This window comes from Mytilus trossulus, chromosome 1 (assembly GCF_036588685.1).
Source record: "Mytilus trossulus isolate FHL-02 chromosome 1, PNRI_Mtr1.1.1.hap1, whole genome shotgun sequence".
NCBI classification, from domain to species: domain Eukaryota; kingdom Metazoa; phylum Mollusca; class Bivalvia; order Mytilida; family Mytilidae; genus Mytilus; species Mytilus trossulus.
This window is the reverse complement of record NC_086373.1, coordinates 111,920,231-111,940,107: the sequence shown is the minus strand read 5'-3', so window position 1 is coordinate 111,940,107 and position 19,877 is coordinate 111,920,231. Positions and strand designations below refer to the sequence as shown.

The window sequence follows — 19,877 nt, the reverse complement described above, 5'->3', positions numbered from 1 at the left end:
ACAAAAATCTTCTCCTCTGAAACTACTTGGCCAAATTAATCCAAACTTGGCCACAATCATCTTTGGGGTATCTAGTTTAAAAAATGTGTGGTGTGACCTGGTCAACCAACCAAGATGGCCGCCACGGCTAAAAATAGAACATAGGGGTAAAATGCAGTTTTTAGCTTATAACTCAAAAACCAAAGCATTTTGAGGAAATCTGACATGGGATAAAAATGTTTATCAGGTCAAGATCTATCTGCCCTAAAATTTTCAGATGAATCGGTCAATCGGTTGTTGGGTTGCTGCCCCTGAATTGGTAATGTTGAGGAAATTTTGCTGTTTTTGGTTATTATCTTGAATATTATTAAAGATAGAGATAAATTGTAACAGCAATAATGTTCAGCAAAGTAAGATCTACAAATAAGTCAACATGACCAAAATGGTCAGTTGACCCCTTTAGGAGTTATTGCCCTTTATAGTCAATCTTTAACCATTTTTCATAAATCTAAGTAATCTTTTACAAAATCTCCACTGAAACTACTAGGCCACAATCATCTTTGGGGTATCTAGTTTGAAAAATGTGTCCGATGACCTGGCCATTCAACCAAGATGGCCGCCACGGCTAAAAATAGAACATAGGGGTAAAATGCAGTTTTTTGCTTATAACTATGAAACCAAAGCATCTAGAGCAAATCTGACAAGAAGTTAAATTGTTAATCAAGTCAATATCTATCTGCCCTGAATTTTTCAGATGAATTGGACAACTGGTTGTTGGGTTGCTGCCCTCCAATTGGTAATTTTTAAAGAAATTTTGCCGTTTTTGGTTATCTTGAATACTATTATAGATAGCGATAAACTGTAAACAGCAATAATGTTCAGCAAAGTAAGATCTACAAATAAGTCAACATGACCTAAATGGTCAATTGACCCCTTAAGGAGTTATTGCCCTTTATAGTCAATTTTTAACAATTTTCATTAATTTGGTAAATTTATGTAAATTTTTACCAAAAATAGTTCTCTGTTACTAATGGGCAAAGTTCATGATAGATATAATTGTAAGAAGCAAAATCGTTCAGTAAAGTAAGAACTTCAAACACATCACCATCACCAAAATACAATTTTGTCATGAATCCATTTGTGTCCTTTGTTTAATATGCACATAGACCAAGGTGAGCGACACAGGCTCTTTAGAGCCTCTAGTTACTGTATATTTTACTGATTGTCAAAACCTTGAACATTTCTTTTTCAGAATTCCTATGGTCAAAACAGAGGAATGAAGAGGAAGGCAAATGTTTTAATGGAAAGACCAAAAGGTAAAAGCTGTGCTCTTGACTCAATAAGAATATATTATAGAGGAAGGCAATTGTTTTGTTAGAAAGATCAAAAGACCAGAAGGTAAAAGCTGTGCTCCAGATGGGTTAGATTTTCATCTTAATTTACAAGAAGTTCTTTTTTCCTGCTGAGTGTTAAGGTTTCTCTATACACTCTTGCTTTCCCTGCCATTAAAAAGAGACCAACCTGATATAGGAAACAGTGCTACAAGTGGCTTTAAAACACTTGAAAATCAATCAATCTCTGGGGGCCATGTAAGTATCTGGACAGACCACACCAACATTTAAAGAATGAAAAGATGTGTTTGATCTGTATGTTTTATATGGTACTGAAGGTTGTCAAATAACAATTGTCTCAAGTTTCTCTCTTCTGTCAAATTGTATAGTGGCAGTCTTAATAGAAAGAGGAAGATGAAGATGTGGTATGAGTGCCAATACACCTTATCGCTATTTTTCTGCCATTGCTGGATATCACACAGGTTCCCGTAAAATTTTGACGTCATAAAACAAAATGTCTGACGCCACAATGGAAAAGTGATTGTTGTATGCGTCAAAAGTTCAAGGGGCCGGGTCAGCTGGGATTAACGATAAGGTGTATGTAAATACCTGTAATATATTACCTTTATATTTTGCAGAAGTTGGCATTATGCAATATGCACAGAGTAGAGCCAATGAGATAGAAGCTTTAGCTGAAGAAATAAAGAAGAATACAGGGGCCAGAAAGGTTTTCCAATCACTTCCCATTCACATGAGGAGACGAGCCATGAGTCATAACATCAAACGTTTACCTAGAAGACTACAAAACATAGCAAGGAAAGAGGTTATAATCAGTATTTAAATAATTTATATTGATTATTAAACTCATGCTTAACTTTTAAAATAGAAGTGACAACTTCATGGATGTAGTATGCTACTATGTCAATATTTGATTTCAAACCTCATCATAACAAGTTTCATTAAAATAGATAGATGCTGTTACTTTTCTCAGCCTGTAGTAGATAGAAGTAAGAGATTAGCCAGCTTGGTGTTATGTTCTCTGGTATGGTGACATTTTTCCCATGGATGAACACCTTGCAGCTAGAATGTATACAATTCACATCAGTATGTCAGTCTTTATCAAAGTATATATTTTTTTTTTAATATTTCATAATTATTGAACCTTGTTTAATGAGACATACTTGAAACGCTACTATCAAAGTTTTAAAATGTAATTTTCGATTTTTATTGATTATTTGCAAAGTCTGAGAAAAAATATAAATGTTGTGGATTTTTAAAGACATCATTCCTTAGATTTGTTTTAATGCCCATGTCGCATCGAAGGGGGCATTAAGTGTAACTCTTGTCAGTCTGTATAGCCAAAATTTAGTTTCCGTTCTCTAGCTACAGTTTGCCTCAACCAAACTTATACAGGATAAAAAATAAGAAGATGTGGTCTGATTGGCAAGGCGACAACTCTTTATAAGATAAGAAGATGTGGTATGATTGCCAATGAGACAACTCTCCATAAGAGACCTAATGACACAGAAATTAACAACTATAAGACACCTTATGTCCTTCAACACTGAGCAAAGCTCTTATTGCATAGTCATCTATAAAAGGCCTTAAAATAACAAATGTAAAAAATTAGACAAGAAAACTAGCGGCCTAATTTATGTACAAAATCATGAACAAAAAAAACAAATAAACAATCAACAACCACTGAATTATGAGCTCTTAACTTGGGACAGACACATACAGAATGTGGAAGGATTAAATTAGTTTGAAGGGGGTTCTCCCCTTCCTGTAACCTTAGACAACGCTTATTACCTCAAAAACATATCAAGTTCTTCCTAAAACACAAACTTAATAGGGCAATGCAGATGACAAATATATTGAACTTAATCATTATGTTAAAATTCAAACTGACATTTAGATATTCTCAAATTAATGTATTTGTAAAGCATGTTCAAATCCACACTAATATTGTTTCATATTTTTTTCAGTATGATAAAATTACATCAAATCCAAAGCGTCCAAGTAGAAAACATAGGCGTCGACCTAAAAATCTACTTGAGGAATATCAGCGACGACAGAGGAAGCATATTTGGTTAGAAACACACATTTGGCATGCAAAACGTTTCAAAATGGAGGACAGATGGGGCTATAGGATCCCATTACATTCAACAGATAAAAGTATTAAAGCATGTTACCGAGCTACACAGAATTATTGTCAGATTCAGGTAAATGTTTACAAATAAATAAAGAGAGTAAATGTTTACATATAAATAAAGAGAGTAAATGTTTACAAATAAATAAAGAGAGTAAATGTTTACATATAAATAAAGAGAGTAAATGTTTACATATAAATAAAGAGAGTAAATGTTTACATATAAATAAAGAGAGTAAATGTTTACATATAAATAAAGAGAGTAAATGTTTACATATAAATAAAGAGAGTAAATGTTTACATATAAATAAAGAGAGTAAATGTTTACATATAAATAAAGAGAGTAAATGTTTACATATAAATAAAGAGAGTAAATGTTTACATATAAATAAAGAGAGTAAATGTTTACATATAAATAAAGAGAGTAAATGTTTACATATAAATAAAGAGAGTAAATGTTTACATATAAATAAAGAGATGAGGTATGATTAACAATGTGGCAACTATACATCGAAGGTCAAAGATGAAGGATTTAAACAACTGCAGGTCATTTCCATACATGCCATATTGCATTCAACACTGAAAAAAGCCTCATAGCATATAATAGATTAAATTCATGTTCACCAATTTGATTTCTGATATTTTATTTGTAACTTACTAAAATATATATTTGAATAAAAATTTCTGAAAGAAAACCCAATTAACATGCATAGGCTCGCTATAATGTATCGCCATTTGTGTGTTTTATAGACTAAACACCTGTAACTGGAGAGCATGTATCGACTCTACAAATTTACATCGTCACCACCAGGATAAACCCTGGTCGCCTGCATGACAGTCAGTGGGTTAACCCACTTAGCCAAAGAACTGATTCTCTAGCTCAGTTGATTAAGACTGACTTATATGTTCTACCTGTACTAAGGAGGGGACACAACCCTGCTACACACCATTGAATTATCTATGGAGATGACCCCAAAAGACTGCAGACAGTTATATAACTCTGATTGAATATTCAAAACAAAGCAAGCAATCATATTTTGTTTTCATATTAGAGGTTAAGACTATACTTACTAAAAATCATTGTTTAACCTGTATATTAAAGAATGATTTATGTGTCATTCAACAAGATTATTCCTAGTGTCTCCCTTGTTTTACATTTCAATGTTGACATTTTTTTCTAATAATGAATGAGCCATGTTTGGAACACATGTGCAGAACACTTCCACTAAAGGTTAAATTAAAGGTTACATTCATAAAGAATTGAATGAATTGAATTATTGTCATGCTAGTAATGTTAATGATAGGAGTTTTTAACAACCTGGACTATCTATAAAGCCCTGGCACGGTCAGTGCTAGTAATGTTAATGATAGGAGTTTTTAACAACCTTGACTATCTATAAAGCCCTGGCACGGTCAGTGCTAGTAATGTTAATGATAGGAGTTTTTAACAACCTTGACTATCTATAAAGCCCTGGCATGGTCAGTGCTAGTAATGTTAATGATAGGAGTTTTTAACAACCTGGACTATCTATAAAGCCCTGGCACGGTCAGTGCTAGTAATGTTAATGATAGGAGTTTTTAACAACCTGGACTATCTATAAAGCCCTGGCACGGTCAGTGCTAGTAATGTTAATGATAGGAGTTTTTAACAACCTGGACTATCTATAAAGCCCTGGAACGGTCAGTGCTAGTAATGTTAATGATAGGAGTTTTTAACAACCTTGACTATCTATAAAGCCCTGGAACGGTCAGTGCTAGTAATGTTAATGATAGGAGTTTTTAACAACCTTGACTATCTATAAAGCCCTGGAACGGTCAGTGCTAGTAATGTTAATGATAGGAGTTTTTAACAACCTTGACTATCTATAAAGCCCTGGAACGGTCAGTGCTAGTAATGTTAATGATAGGAGTTTTTAACAACCTGGACTATCTATAAAGCCCTGGAACGGTCAGTGCTAGTAATGTTAATGATAGGAGTTTTTAATAACCTTGACTATCTATAAAGCCCTGGCATGGTCAGTGCTAGTAATGTTAATGATAGGAGTTTTTAACAACCTGGACTATCTATAAAGCCCTGGCACGGTCAGTGCTAGTAATGTTAATGATAGGAGTTTTTAACAACCTTTACTATCTATAAAGCCCTGGCACGGTCAGTGCTAGTAATGTTAATGATAGGAGTTTTTAACAACCTGGACTATCTATAAAGCCCTGGAACGGTCAGTGCTAGTAATGTTAATGATAGGAGTTTTTAACAACCTGGACTATCTATAAAGCCCTCGCACGGTCAGTGCTAGTAATGTTAATGATAGGAGTTTTTAACAACCTTGACTATCTATAAAGCCCTGGCACGGTCAGTGCTAGTAATGTTAATGATAGGAGTTTTTAACAACCTTGACTATCTATAAAGCCCTGGCACGGTCAGTGCTAGTAATGTTAATGATAGGAGATTTTAACAACCTTGACTATCTATAAAGCCCTGGCATGGTCAGTGCTAGTAATGTTAATGATAGGAGTTTTTAACAACCTGGACTATCTATAAAGCCCTGGCACGGTCAGTGCTAGTAATGTTAATGATAGGAGTTTTTAACAACCTTTACTATCTATAAAGCCCTGGCATGGTCAGTGCTAGTAATGTTAATGATAGGAGTTTTTAACAACCTGGACTATCTATAAAGCCCTGGCACGGTCAGTGCTAGTAATGTTAATGATAGGAGTTTTTAACAACCTGGACTATCTATAAAGCCCTGGCACGGTCAGTGCTAGTAATGTTAATGATAGGAGTTTTTAACAACCTTGACTATCTATAAAGCCCTGGCACGGTCAGTGCTAGTAATGTTAATGATAGGAGTTTTTAACAACCTTGACTATCTATAAAGCCCTGGCATGGTCAGTGCTAGTAATGTTAATGATAGGAGTTTTTAACAACCTGGACTATCTATAAAGCCCTGGCACGGTCAGTGCTAGTAATGTTAATGATAGGAGTTTTTAACAACCTGGACTATCTATAAAGCCCTGGCACGGTCAGTGCTAGTAATGTTAATGATAGGAGTTTTTAACAACCTGGACTATCTATAAAGCCCTGGAACGGTCAGTGCTAGTAATGTTAATGATAGGAGTTTTTAACAACCTTGACTATCTATAAAGCCCTGGAACGGTCAGTGCTAGTAATGTTAATGATAGGAGTTTTTAACAACCTTGACTATCTATAAAGCCCTGGAACGGTCAGTGCTAGTAATGTTAATGATAGGAGTTTTTAACAACCTTGACTATCTATAAAGCCCTGGAACGGTCAGTGCTAGTAATGTTAATGATAGGAGTTTTTAACAACCTGGACTATCTATAAAGCCCTGGAACGGTCAGTGCTAGTAATGTTAATGATAGGAGTTTTTAATAACCTTGACTATCTATAAAGCCCTGGCATGGTCAGTGCTAGTAATGTTAATGATAGGAGTTTTTAACAACCTGGACTATCTATAAAGCCCTGGCACGGTCAGTGCTAGTAATGTTAATGATAGGAGTTTTTAACAACCTTTACTATCTATAAAGCCCTGGCATGGTCAGTGCTAGTAATGTTAATGATAGGAGTTTTTAACAACCTGGACTATCTATAAAGCCCTGGCACGGTCAGTGCTAGTAATGTTAATGATAGGAGTTTTTAACAACCTGGACTATCTATAAAGCCCTGGCACGGTCAGTGCTAGTAATGTTAATGATAGGAGTTTTTAACAACCTGGACTATCTATAAAGCCCTGGAACGGTCAGTGCTAGTAATGTTAATGATAGGAGTTTTTAACAACCTTGACTATCTATAAAGCCCTGGAACGGTCAGTGCTAGTAATGTTAATGATAGGAGTTTTTAACAATCTTGACTATCTATAAAGCCCTGGAACGGTCAGTGCTAGTAATGTTAATGATAGGAGTTTTTAACAACCTTGACTATCTATAAAGCCCTGGAACGGTCAGTGCTAGTAATGTTAATGATAGGAGTTTTTAACAACCTGGACTATCTATAAAGCCCTGTAACGGTCAGTGCTAGTAATGTTAATGATAGGAGTTTTTAATAACCTTGACTATCTATAAAGCCCTGGCATGGTCAGTGCTAGTAATGTTAATGATAGGAGTTTTTAACAACCTGGACTATCTATAAAGCCCTGGCACGGTCAGTGCTAGTAATGTTAATGATAGGAGTTTTTAACAACCTTTACTATCTATAAAGCCCTGGCACGGTCAGTGCTAGTAATGTTAATGATAGGAGTTTTTAACAACCTGGACTATCTATAAAGCCCTGGAACGGTCAGTGCTAGTAATGTTAATGATAGGAGTTTTTAACAACCTGGACTATCTATAAAGCCCTCGCACGGTCAGTGCTAGTAATGTTAATGATAGGAGTTTTTAACAACCTTGACTATCTATAAAGCCCTGGCACGGTCAGTGCTAGTAATGTTAATGATAGGAGTTTTTAACAACCTTGACTATCTATAAAGCCCTGGCACGGTCAGTGCTAGTAATGTTAATGATAGGAGATTTTAACAACCTTGACTATCTATAAAGCCCTGGAACGGTCAGTGCTAGTAATGTTAATGATAGGAGTTTTTAACAACCTTGACTATCTATAAAGCCCTGGAACGGTCAGTGCTAGTAATGTTAATGATAGGAGTTTTTAACAACCTTGACTATCTATAAAGCCCTGGAACGGTCAGTGCTAGTAATGTTAATGATAGGAGTTTTTAACAACCTGGACTATCTATAAAGCCCTGGAACGGTCAGTGCTAGTAATGTTAATGATAGGAGTTTTTAATAACCTTGACTATCTATAAAGCCCTGGCACGGTCAGTGCTAGTAATGTTAAAGATAGGAGTTTTTAACAACCTTGACTATCTATAAAGCCCTGGCACGGTCAGTGCTAGTAATGTTAATGATAGGAGTTTTTAACAACCTTTACTATCTATAAAGCCCTCGCACAGTCAGTGCTAGTAATGTTACATTATTTTCTGATTAGATTTTTCTTTATTTTCCATTTAAGGATGTATCCTACATGTGTTGTATAGAAATCAGTGGAGAAGAGAAGAATATCTTGGAAGGACTCTGTCATCTTACTAATTCAGCAACAGGTAACAGCTTTAGCATGTTTAGTGATATATCATTTCAATTTCAGATCAGAAAATACTTGAAAACATATTACACATATATACAGTACAGTCATTCTTATGGACAGCAACCCAAGGATACAAATAAACCAAAAGAAATCTAGAAGTCAACTTTTAGTCTTCACCAAAAGAAAGATTTCAAGCATTGTTGGAAATGTTTTGATATTATCCCCCTACCCTAGGAGTTGGGACTATATTCAGTGTTCCAGCTAGGCCGTTTTCAGAGGGGAGGCGCCCGCCCTTTTCTGAGTGGCGCCATGTGCCCTTTTTACAGTTTCCAGGGCGCCCTGCCTTTTTTGAAGATCGATTGCACATTAACTTGTTCGTATATAATTGATATGATACGCTAATTACTAAATTTTACCTGGGGAAAAGTTTGACTTTGTTTACGACCCCAAGCTAATCAACTGTTACAACTGGTGTCATAATCTGTTGTTATAGGTAATCCGTTTATCGGATGGGTCACTAATGATCATCAACATTAATTCATTCAAATAGAATCGGTCAGTCGGCAATTATCTTTGAAGAAATGTGCGTACAACAACTTGGGCACAATTTGCGATGTTTGCCGTAGTTTCATGGAGGAAACGTAATGACAGATAGTTGAAAACCATAATAAACTCGTTGAAGACATTGTTTTACTTGTTTTCCATGAAAAAAACTAAAAATTCAGACGTATTTGTCATTGACTGCCTTCATTTTTGATACGAAAAATAACAAAATCGGCCGCCATATTGTGATCATATTTACATCATATTTACGTGCTGTTTATAATCCTCCAAAGAAGGAGCACACCCGAATAAAGAAAGTTAACTCAATCTGATTTTTTTCCAAGCATTGAGTAACCCATTTACATATTCTAAAATATGTCTACATACTTCTTGCTTAAGAATATATATACATGTATATGTTTAGGTATTTATTTTGAGTTATGGGAAAAGTTAAAGAGGGTCTTAGTAGCAGTGTTGGTAGGGTGCCTTGGTCATCTTTTTATGTATTCTTTATTTTTGATGCAATTTTTCACTGTTGCTATATATCCTAAAGTTGTGCAATTTACTGAGCACAGCTGTTGTGTGCTGTATTGCCATTAAGCACAGCAGGGGTAGAAAGGTGGAACTGGTAAAATGTGGCAGACCATAGAAACAGTATTGAAACAGGTCACCTTTCAAAACATACTGCATATAAAGTTCAACTGTGCCAAGCAATGATAAAAAAAAACTTGTGTGACAAGCTGCTTGACAAGTTTTTCAGCCTTAAAAGTAGAAAGATAGAGTTCTATATGGGCTATTGATGTTTTTCTTTTATAACCTGTGATGCAACGAATAAACACAATGTTTGATTAACATCTTTTATAAAAATGTGCCCTTTTCGTATAATCATAACACGCGTTAAATGCCCTTTTCAGGATTGTCACCCTGCCCTTTTGAAATCCTAGCTGGAACACTGATATTTAATATTATTCCCCTACCCTAGGAGTTGGGACTATATTTAATATTATTCCCCTACCCTAGGAGTTAAGACTATATTTAATATTATTCCCCTACCCTAGGAGTTGGGACTATATTTAATATTATTCCCCTACCCTAGGAGTTGGGACTATATTTAATATTATTCCCCTACCCTAGAAGTTGGGACTATATTTAATATTATTCCCCTACCCTAGGAGTTGGGACTATATTTAATATTATTCCCCTACCCTAGGAGTTGGGACTATATTTCATTCACCTATCAAACACTTTTCAACACTTAAAAAAGTATGCGTTACTCAAATTTATTGATGCCCCACCTTGGGGCAGTATGTTTTTGGTCTGTTTGTCCAATTTGTTCATCTTCTTTTGTATGCATATATGTATGATTTTTTTAACTAATTTTTCAATAAATACTATTTAAATTCTTTACTTTGTATATAAAAAGAAATGTACTGTAAACAAAAGAGGATGTAAGGTCACCATTGGCAATTGATCAATGCATTTGGGGGGGGGGGGGGGATAGAAATACCTTGAGTCAGTCTGTTTGTGCGTCTGTTCTTGTTAGCATTCTCACGTGTACAAATCTTGCCAGATATCTGCCTTATGTGAGCACCCTAGATTTGTGTTCTACCCAATTAATTCTGAAATATGTGCCATTGTTATTATCTAGCTGGATGTTATGTTATTTATAACTAATTGGACAATTTTTCATACTTTTAATTCTTGATTACAAAAAATATGACAAAAAAAACCTTAAATGATCGTCGATTTATCCAAAAGTTTTGAAGTTGCACATAGGAAGTAGGGCACATTAGGAATCCTTATGTAATTTATTATCCCTGAGATTTTGGCTAAGCTGTCAAAGAACAAATGTATGAAATGATTAATCACTGAAAATCTCTGAAGACGAGTAGTTTAGATTTCCCAAATGACAAAAGTCGTAGGAACATTGTTTGTCGTCAATACGTAGTCAACTACGTCAGAAGTCTTAAAATAAGTTCCACTGTTCATGCTGTTGGCTCCAATTTTAAATTATAAGACAATTTTTTTATCTTTTCAATTTGGAGGCAGGGGTTCATATTAGCTGTTGTCCAAGGTCTGCTACCTTCCACTTTTGCAGTCGGACTTTCGACTTGGTTACTAGCTACGCTCGACATGCCTGACTTGAGAGGAAATAAAAAAAAACTTTGCAAACCGTTTTATCAAAGTCTCCTAATAAATGATCTCAAAACTTGTTTTTAGCATTATTATTCATGACAGCCATGTTCATTTTGTTCAACCGCAAGCTTTATACAGAAAATCGCAAACAAATAATGTGTAAATTCGAATAAAATTGTATCTGACAAAAACAGTCAACATTGAAAACAAAATGGCTGACCTGAGAAGAAAAATACAATATCAGATCCGATTCCTGAAGCGGATATGGGTAACTCCAGGTTTGGGCAATCAACTTTAAAAAAAATAAATCTTTGCATGGTAAATTAATATAAACACAAGAATTGAAAACCAAAAGATGCATCACTGGGGTAAAGCTGATGACCGTAACTGCATTCACGGTCATCCCAAGATGTCGGACGAAAAATTAGGTCAGTTTCTGTATTGTCTGTTAAAGTGTTTCTATAATCATTTTCTTAACAAATCATACATTGAAACGATGTAAATTTATAAAAGAATCACTCGGAAATCACTAATTAGTTCCGAGAAATGTACATGAAACGGGAAATTCGATTTGAAAAAATCGTTAAGATGACCGTAAATCATAATCAAAATATTTTCAAGATGACCGTAACATAAAACAAGGATGACCGTGATTGGTAAAAAGATGACCGTAACTTGTGAAGGATGACTGTAATTTGTAAGGACTGACTGTAATTTATGTAGGACAATCGTAACTTTTATAGGATGACCATCAATTCTAAGAAATATCCGTATTGTATTCAAAGCTTTTTTGTTGAGTTTGTCGATCTCAATTGGGGTATTAAAATGTTTCATAAATTTCTTTTTTTAAACTATAATATAATTGGCCGTATTTTGGATTTAGGACAATGATAGTTAATTTGCATATTTCTCGTAAACAATGAAATATTTATTGAAAACGACGTTAAAATTTTAACACAAATTGACAGCGATACGACGAAAATTTGAAGAAATATGAATTTGTCCCTAGTACACGGATGTCTCATCTACACTATGTTTAGTGGACTGTGAAAATGGGATAAAACTGTAATTTGGCATTAGAATTAAAAAGATCATACCATAGGTAAATTGTGTACTAAGTTTCAATTTTATTTAACTCTAAGCTGGACAAACGGACAAACAAACAGACGAACGGACGAACGTACGCTCAGACCAGAAAAACTTAATGCCAATAAATGGAGCATTAAAAACATGAATAATACATATGAATATTTTAGTTCAAAAATTTTCGTGTCTGCCCTTCCATTATGTGACTGAATCATGAAAAAATTCCCCAAAATAGGTAACGATTCAATGTATTGGAAAGAGAAAGTCGAGTGCACCTTTTTATGTTAGGGCATGTTTGGTGTATATTTTGTCTTACAAAGCAAGAGTATTTGATATATCTTCTCACTTCAGATTCTATCATTTTTATATATCAAAGCTACAGGTTGATTTTATAACGTCAAAAAAATCACAGTACGAAAAAATGAAATATACGGGTCAAGTGAAATACCTATCTTAGAATGAATCACAAAAACAGAGTAGGTGTGTTCGAATACCTATTTTTTTCTAAGAGTACTTGACGTCAGTCTTTTAATTTGGATGATGAAAATGGATATCTTCGAAAAAAATATGACTTTCTTGTGTGTGATAACTAGGGTTTATAATCTTCAACCACTGAAAATGTTAAGTCAGCCCTTCCACGGCGCGAAATATTTAATAATGGTTAAGAATTTTCCAAAATTCCACCTGACATCCAAACAGACAATATTTTTAAGTTGAATCAATGCAGACGAGATCATTCACTGATGCTCATTAGCTAGTAGATACATTTGTCTTTTAAGATATAACTGATATATAACGATCGATCGTAATGGTACTATGTTGATAAATTTATCAGATTTCAAGAGAAAAATTGGCAGAGCGTCATCCCTACAATGGCTTCCATTTCTACGATTGTGAGCATGAACTGGCGTAATGGAGAGACAATTTTGAAGAAGTAGAATCCTGACTGTATGAATAACATTTCTGTATATATACAAATTGACAACGTTCCGCCTTGTGATACGCTATTCGTACAAGACTATTTTAAGGATCTAGTTTGCTGGAGCTCACCTTCACTAGTTTAGTCGTATATAATATTTTCAAAATATTTCTGTTATTTTATTTGCACGACAAAATGGAAGACGATATAATATCAATGGGTTTACATGCATTGAAATTTTTTAAAATGTGTATTTATTATATGTCATTAAAAGGAATACCAGAAATAAAAAAAATCTTTTGTCGAGCAGTTGGAGGCTGTGCACCGTATTTTTTTCATATACTTGTGAGGTTTCATTTTATCGCGCTTTTGTAGCATGCCATTTTGCAAAGTCATTTTAAAAATTAAACCCTCTACTGTAAAAAAGATACATATGGTAATTTATGCATTTGAAGGACTACTTATTTTCTTCTACCTATAGGATAATACTATCATATTAATATGTTTATACCAACACGATTAATTATTTGATACAAAAAGGTAGTTATATAAATACGGATATTTCTTAGAATTGAGGGTCATCCTTTAAAAGTTACGGTCATCATTTACAAATTACGGTCATCTTAAAAGCAATTACGGTCACCCATGTTATGAATCGCTGATTCTGTTACGGTCATCTTGATTGTGATTTACGGTCATCTGAGCGATTTTTTCAAATCGAATTTCCGGTTTCATGCACATTTCTCGGAAGTAATCAGTGATTTCCGAGTGATTCTTTTATAAATTTACATCTTTTCAATGTATGAATTGTAAAGAAAATGATATAGAAACACTTAAACAGACAATACAGAAACTGACCTAATTTTTCATCCAACATCTTGGGATGACCGTGAATGCAGTTACGGTCATCAGCTTTACCCCAGTGATACATGTAAAAGAGTAAAAAACAGAAAATGTTTTGTATTGAAACTCAAAATTACTTTTTGACAAATTTTAATGTCAAAATCCAATACAATGTGAGTTTTTGTGACAGCTGGGAACAGTATATAACAATAACTTGATATATACGTTGCTATTGAAAATATTTACATTTGCCTTGGTTTTTGGTTACTGCCTACAGTGCTTACAGTGCTTTGATTATGAAACTTGTATCATAGGTTTTACCGTTTATTTTAGCAATGTCTCAGATAAGTTTGAAAACCAGTGCCAATTAACTATTTTCATAAGAGTTATTATGGCCCTTGGAAAAATTAATGATATAATTATATGGAAAATTGTATTCATTAGTAGCGCTTTCATACATACAATTCTTGCCAGGTTTTTATAAAATTTGTATCATAGGTTTGTTTATATCAACAATGTCTGAAAATCAGTGCTGATCAGTTTAAATTTTTGATATTTTTGAAAAAGTTGTGCACCATTGAAATATTGTTAATATGGAAAAAAGTATTTCAGGTGTCCATGTGTACAAATTCTTACCAGATATATATTAAATTTGCATGAAAGGTTTATTATTGGGTTGTTGTTTCTTTGACAAATTCCTGAATTCCGTTTTATATTATATCAGAAATGTTTCTGACAATTATTTAAAATCAGTGCCCATCAACAATTCTAAAAGTTTTATGTCCCTTGGATATATTAATTGTATGAAATTGCAAATTCAAACAATCATTTTTAAGATATTGATAAAAGTTTTTAATGAATCCAAATTATATTTTAGTAATTGTCCAGAAGTATATTAAATATGTGCAATGTGGAGGGCTATGGTTTTATTGGTTTTTAACTAGCTTTCGGTAACTGTAATTACTGTTAGATCAGCTCTAGTGTCTTTTGTATTTAAGTTAGTTGTTGTTTTGCGATCAGAAGTGTACAAAAGTATAGTACTATATATTATACAGTTCATCAAACCAGGCCTGGGGTCATTACATTGCAATGTAATGCATTACATTACAATTATTTTGTGATTCTTCCATTACAATTACAATTACAATTACATTTTTTCCACATGTAATGCATTACATTACAATTACTTTGCCTGTGTAATGCATTATATTACACATTACTTTTTTGATATAAAAACTAAAAACATTTCAAAAACAGATTTTTATAAGAAATTATTACTGGGGTACATGTATATGTACATATAATACTACATATATATACAGTGTTATAGACATAGACTTCAAATACTGCTTAATTAACATGTCCATTGCGCTTTATTATCATAAGTGTTTCAAACATGCTGTCATTAAGAGAACAATGATCAGGTATATATATACACCTTTCCGGCAATTAATACTAAAAAGCCTTTCAACAGGAGCTGATGTGGAGGAAATGGCTAAATACTTGATATAGCTGTATTAGCTTAAGAAAAATGCACTGAATTTGACATCAAGTATTCCAGTGGATTGATTGACATTTCTTCACATGGCTCTGACAAGTAAATGTCAAAATCATGTACTGCACCAAACCTGTGTCTACTCTTTGGTGGAGTAGTAGGAGGCATGAAACTGAAAAAGTCACTTTTAAGTTTCTTCAGTGGTGAAAAATAAATAAATTATCATATAAATTTGTTTTTATCATTGATCACTTAATCATTAAGACATCATAAAGGGATTTCAAAGAGATAAAATAAATGTGTCATTAAAGGATTATCCTGTTAAATGCCTAAAGGCTCTTTGAAGACAAACATAAGTTGAGAAGATTTGATTGCAATTTTGATAGTAATTAGGAAAATAACAACACAGACAGGACCCAAACCCCAGTTTGGTGTAAAAATGTTAATTAACATATTCAATCTTTCATTGAAATACATGTAAGGTGTGTATAGAATACAAAAGTTTCGTCTTCATATTTTTTCCATCCATCTATATAGTTTTGTTTAATATTGTTTTAGAAGATTTTTTCATAGACCACCAAACACCAAAATATTCCCAATATCTTTTTATACAAATATCAGAAACCAAGATTAAGACTAGATGATTTTAACAATTTTATATTTCTTACCTTAATATGTGTGTTAATGTTTGATGCAATTTATTTAATACAGTAATCAGCTGGTAATTAACTTTGACAATTTTTTACTTTTTATTCAATACTTTCTTGTGTTTTTGTTAATATTTTATTTCTATTTTACAATATTCTTCAATTTCATGTATTTTACAAATTTGTAATGAAAAGTAATGTACAGTAATGGAGGCATTACATTGATTTTTAACAAAAGCATGAAAAGTAATCATTACATTACATGTAATTGTAATGCAGAAAATGTGCATTACAAATTACTTTGCATTACTTAAAAAAAGTGTAATATTACAATGCATTACAATTACAAATTACCATTACCCCAGGCCTGCATCAAACAAAGTAAAGTCCTATACATAAATGTGATTAACAAATGTCTGGGTAATTTTTAGCTTTAATACTATAAATACTATATGAGTTTTGCTTATTTTTGAATGGTGTATGGTGGCCTCTAGTTGCTTACATCTTTTTCTATTGAATAGTTGTATAATTTGTAATCTTATGAAATCTTGTTTTTATTCAATTTTTATACAATACAATTCAAAAACATGCATCACAAAAGTACAGTAAATAAAGATTAATAGAATATAACAAAAGTCCATAAAAAGGGTCATTGTACAATGCATTAATGTGTCCTTTATTTCTTATATGCCATCATATTGAGTGTTTTTAAAAGATTGGAACAAAAGTACATGAGAGTTTATATTTTCCTTGTGAAAAAATTTCTACTTTTACTAAAATGCAGTCTAAAACATAATTTAAATGTTTAAAACTATAAGTTGATTTCACTGGATGGTCCAAAATCACGGACACCAACTCCAATTGACTAAGTCCACGATTGAATGATGAATGAATATATATATGAATGAATAAATAATTTATTAAAGTGCAACCTGAAAAGCCATTATATAATACATATGATATGAACATTGTTATTTTCAGCCAGCCTTATAGGCTTACGAAGCACTGTCATTTTAAAACATTATTATACATGTATAGCTACATTTGATTTGATATAAAATATTAAGTTTTACAGTTTTTAAGTCTTGTAGTTTTGTTAAAGTAAAAATGTTTATATAACATCTTGTCTTATCCTTAAACAGTCTATGATAAAGTTTGCCACTGTTTTTGGGTTGCTGGTGAACAGTTCTTTTAGTGTTTCTTCTGGGGAGTCAAAGTTAACTGAGGCGAGTTCTTGTCTGAATTCGTTCCTTCTAACAGAGTAACGGTTACAAAAAAACAAAAAATGGATTTCATCTTCAGTCATATTGGAGTTGCACACTTTACAGATTCTCCGGTCGGCCGGAATATTTCGATATCGACCTCGTTCGACTTCTAAAGGTAGTGTACCGCATCGAATTCTAGCTATACTCGATCGTTGTTTTCTGGACAAGAACTTTTTAACATACGGTTCAGTACAAAATTCTGTCTTAAGTAACTTGTATGTTCTTAGTTTTGGCATGTTCTGAACATTAATAGTCCATTCACTTTTGAAAGTATCTACCAGTTTAGTTTTAACGGATTCAATTACGTATTTTGTTGAGATTGTATCGTGGTTGTGTGTACAGTTAATTAAGGCTGATAGACCACTATTGTTCAATATTGTTTTAACACTGTTGAACCAGGTGTTCTTGTAGCGTGTGGAAAGATCGATATCCCAAAGGAACACTTTACGACTGATCCTGAAATCAGGCAACTTTATAAGTCTACACCATAAACGAACTATGTTACATTGATTGTTTACAAGTATAGGAGTCCATCCCATATCACCTGTTATTGCTGGAATCGGCGAGGTTTTTCCAACACCCAAGAAAGTTCGGATTGCTCTATACTGGAGTCTTTCGAGTACATCATAACGCTTTGATCCCCACACCCCTGACGCATAGTCCATTACAGGGATAACCGTATTTTCGAATATCTTTGTATATGTAGCAAAGTCCATATTACCCATATGAAGGTATTTTGAGGTAAGTGATCCGAGCGCTCTACTAGCTGCTGTTGAGAGCTCTTTCACGGAAACAGCGTAGTCCATATCTTCAGATATAATTAAGCCTAGATAGCGGTATTTATTTGTGAAATCAATCCGAGTATTTCCAAGCATAAATTCTGAGTCACATCTAGCGGCCGAAGCTTTTCGAATATGCATGATCTTCGTTTTATCAATATTGACCTGTAAACAGTTTAATTTTGTCCATTTATGTAGAGTTTCCAGCTGAGTTTGTAAACCATGAGCACTTTCAGATATAAACACAATATCATCTGCATATAGTAAGCAACTGACCATATCATTTCCAATTGGAACTCCGTAAGATAGACTGTTAATCTCTGGCACTAGGCTGTCTATGAATAAAGCGAAAAGTGTCGGAGCGAGGTTATCACCTTGACGAACACCAGAATCTATTGAGAACCATTCCGTGAGTATACCAGGCGATAATCGGACAGCAACTTTGAGTTTTGAATAAAGACATCTGATCGTTTTGAACATATTCCCAGATATTCCTGAACTTAAGAGTTTATTCCACAAGATAGTGTGGTTGACCGACTCAAACGCTTTGCTAAAGTCGACAAAACATAAGAATGTATCCAAATTCATCAGTTTTCTATTTCGCAGAATTGTGCACAAAGAATAAATATGATCAAGACATGACCTTAGGCGCCTAAATCCATTCTGTTCTTCGCTCAGTAAATTGTTGTTCTCCAGATATCTTACAAGTCTTTTGTTCATTATTTGACTAAAAACTTTAGCCACAGTTGACATTAAACTTATGCCTCTATATCCCAACGGGTCACGATAATCCTTTCCGTTCTTTAATATCGGACAAATAATGCTTTGACACCACATATCAGGTACTACACCATGTAAGAAGCAAAAGTTATATAACTCATGAAGAATGGAAGTCAAATTGTTACTTTTTAAAATTTCATTGGGGATGTTGTCGATTCCAACTGCTTTGCCATTCTTTAAACTTTGCAATGCACGTTTTGTTTCTTCCAGTGATATCGGATCGTTCATGAGTAGTAAATCCGTATCAATTGTTTCGGTAGAAGGATTGAGAGTTTCATATTCATGTTCTAATTGTTCGTTTAATTGCTGTAAATGCTCAATAAATCCAGAGTCGGCTTGCTGGATGTCGCTGGAAAAGAGTCTTGAATATTCCGATTTCCACCTAGACAAAATATCATTTGGGTTACTAGAGACACTTCCATCATCCATTATCACGCTATCGATATTTGTATTAGCTTTTCCCGGACCAAGTTTATTTACTTCCCGCCAGAACTCTTTTGGATTAGTACGGTTAAGTGTTTTAATATTATTAAGTCTCTGAGCTTTATATTTGCGTTCTTCCTGGCGTAAACATTTGTCAAATTGTCGCCTTTTTTCTTTAAATGTGTTTTTCAAATTGTTTTTCAGTCGGCTGTCTCCTTTAAAATGTAAATAGTTTTTCTCTGCTTTGTTCGTAATTATTAATAAGCCTCGTAATTCGTTGTTCCAGTATGGCTTAGCGTTTCTTCGTTTGCGTTTGTTAGAGCTTGGTGTGAAGTCTATGTAGTCCATGTTGTCGTCCATTTCATTGTGGAGGGCGTCAATGAGGGTTTCATAAATAGTGTTTATTC

The 19,877-nt window shown here is 33.7% G+C and overlaps 1 protein-coding gene across 1 annotated transcript in view; it reads left to right on the top strand.

Moving 5' to 3' along the window:
- The window catches only part of LOC134697877 (ribonucleases P/MRP protein subunit POP1-like), a 38,187-nt gene that overhangs the window by 4,337 nt on the left and 13,973 nt on the right, over positions 1-19,877 (top strand). The window contains exons 2-5 of the mRNA XM_063560167.1: positions 1,232-1,295; positions 1,949-2,133; positions 3,296-3,532; positions 8,483-8,570. Coding sequence (XP_063416237.1) covers positions 1,232-1,295; positions 1,949-2,133; positions 3,296-3,532; positions 8,483-8,570 — 574 coding nt within the window. The remainder of the gene's footprint in view (positions 1-1,231; positions 1,296-1,948; positions 2,134-3,295; positions 3,533-8,482; positions 8,571-19,877) is intronic.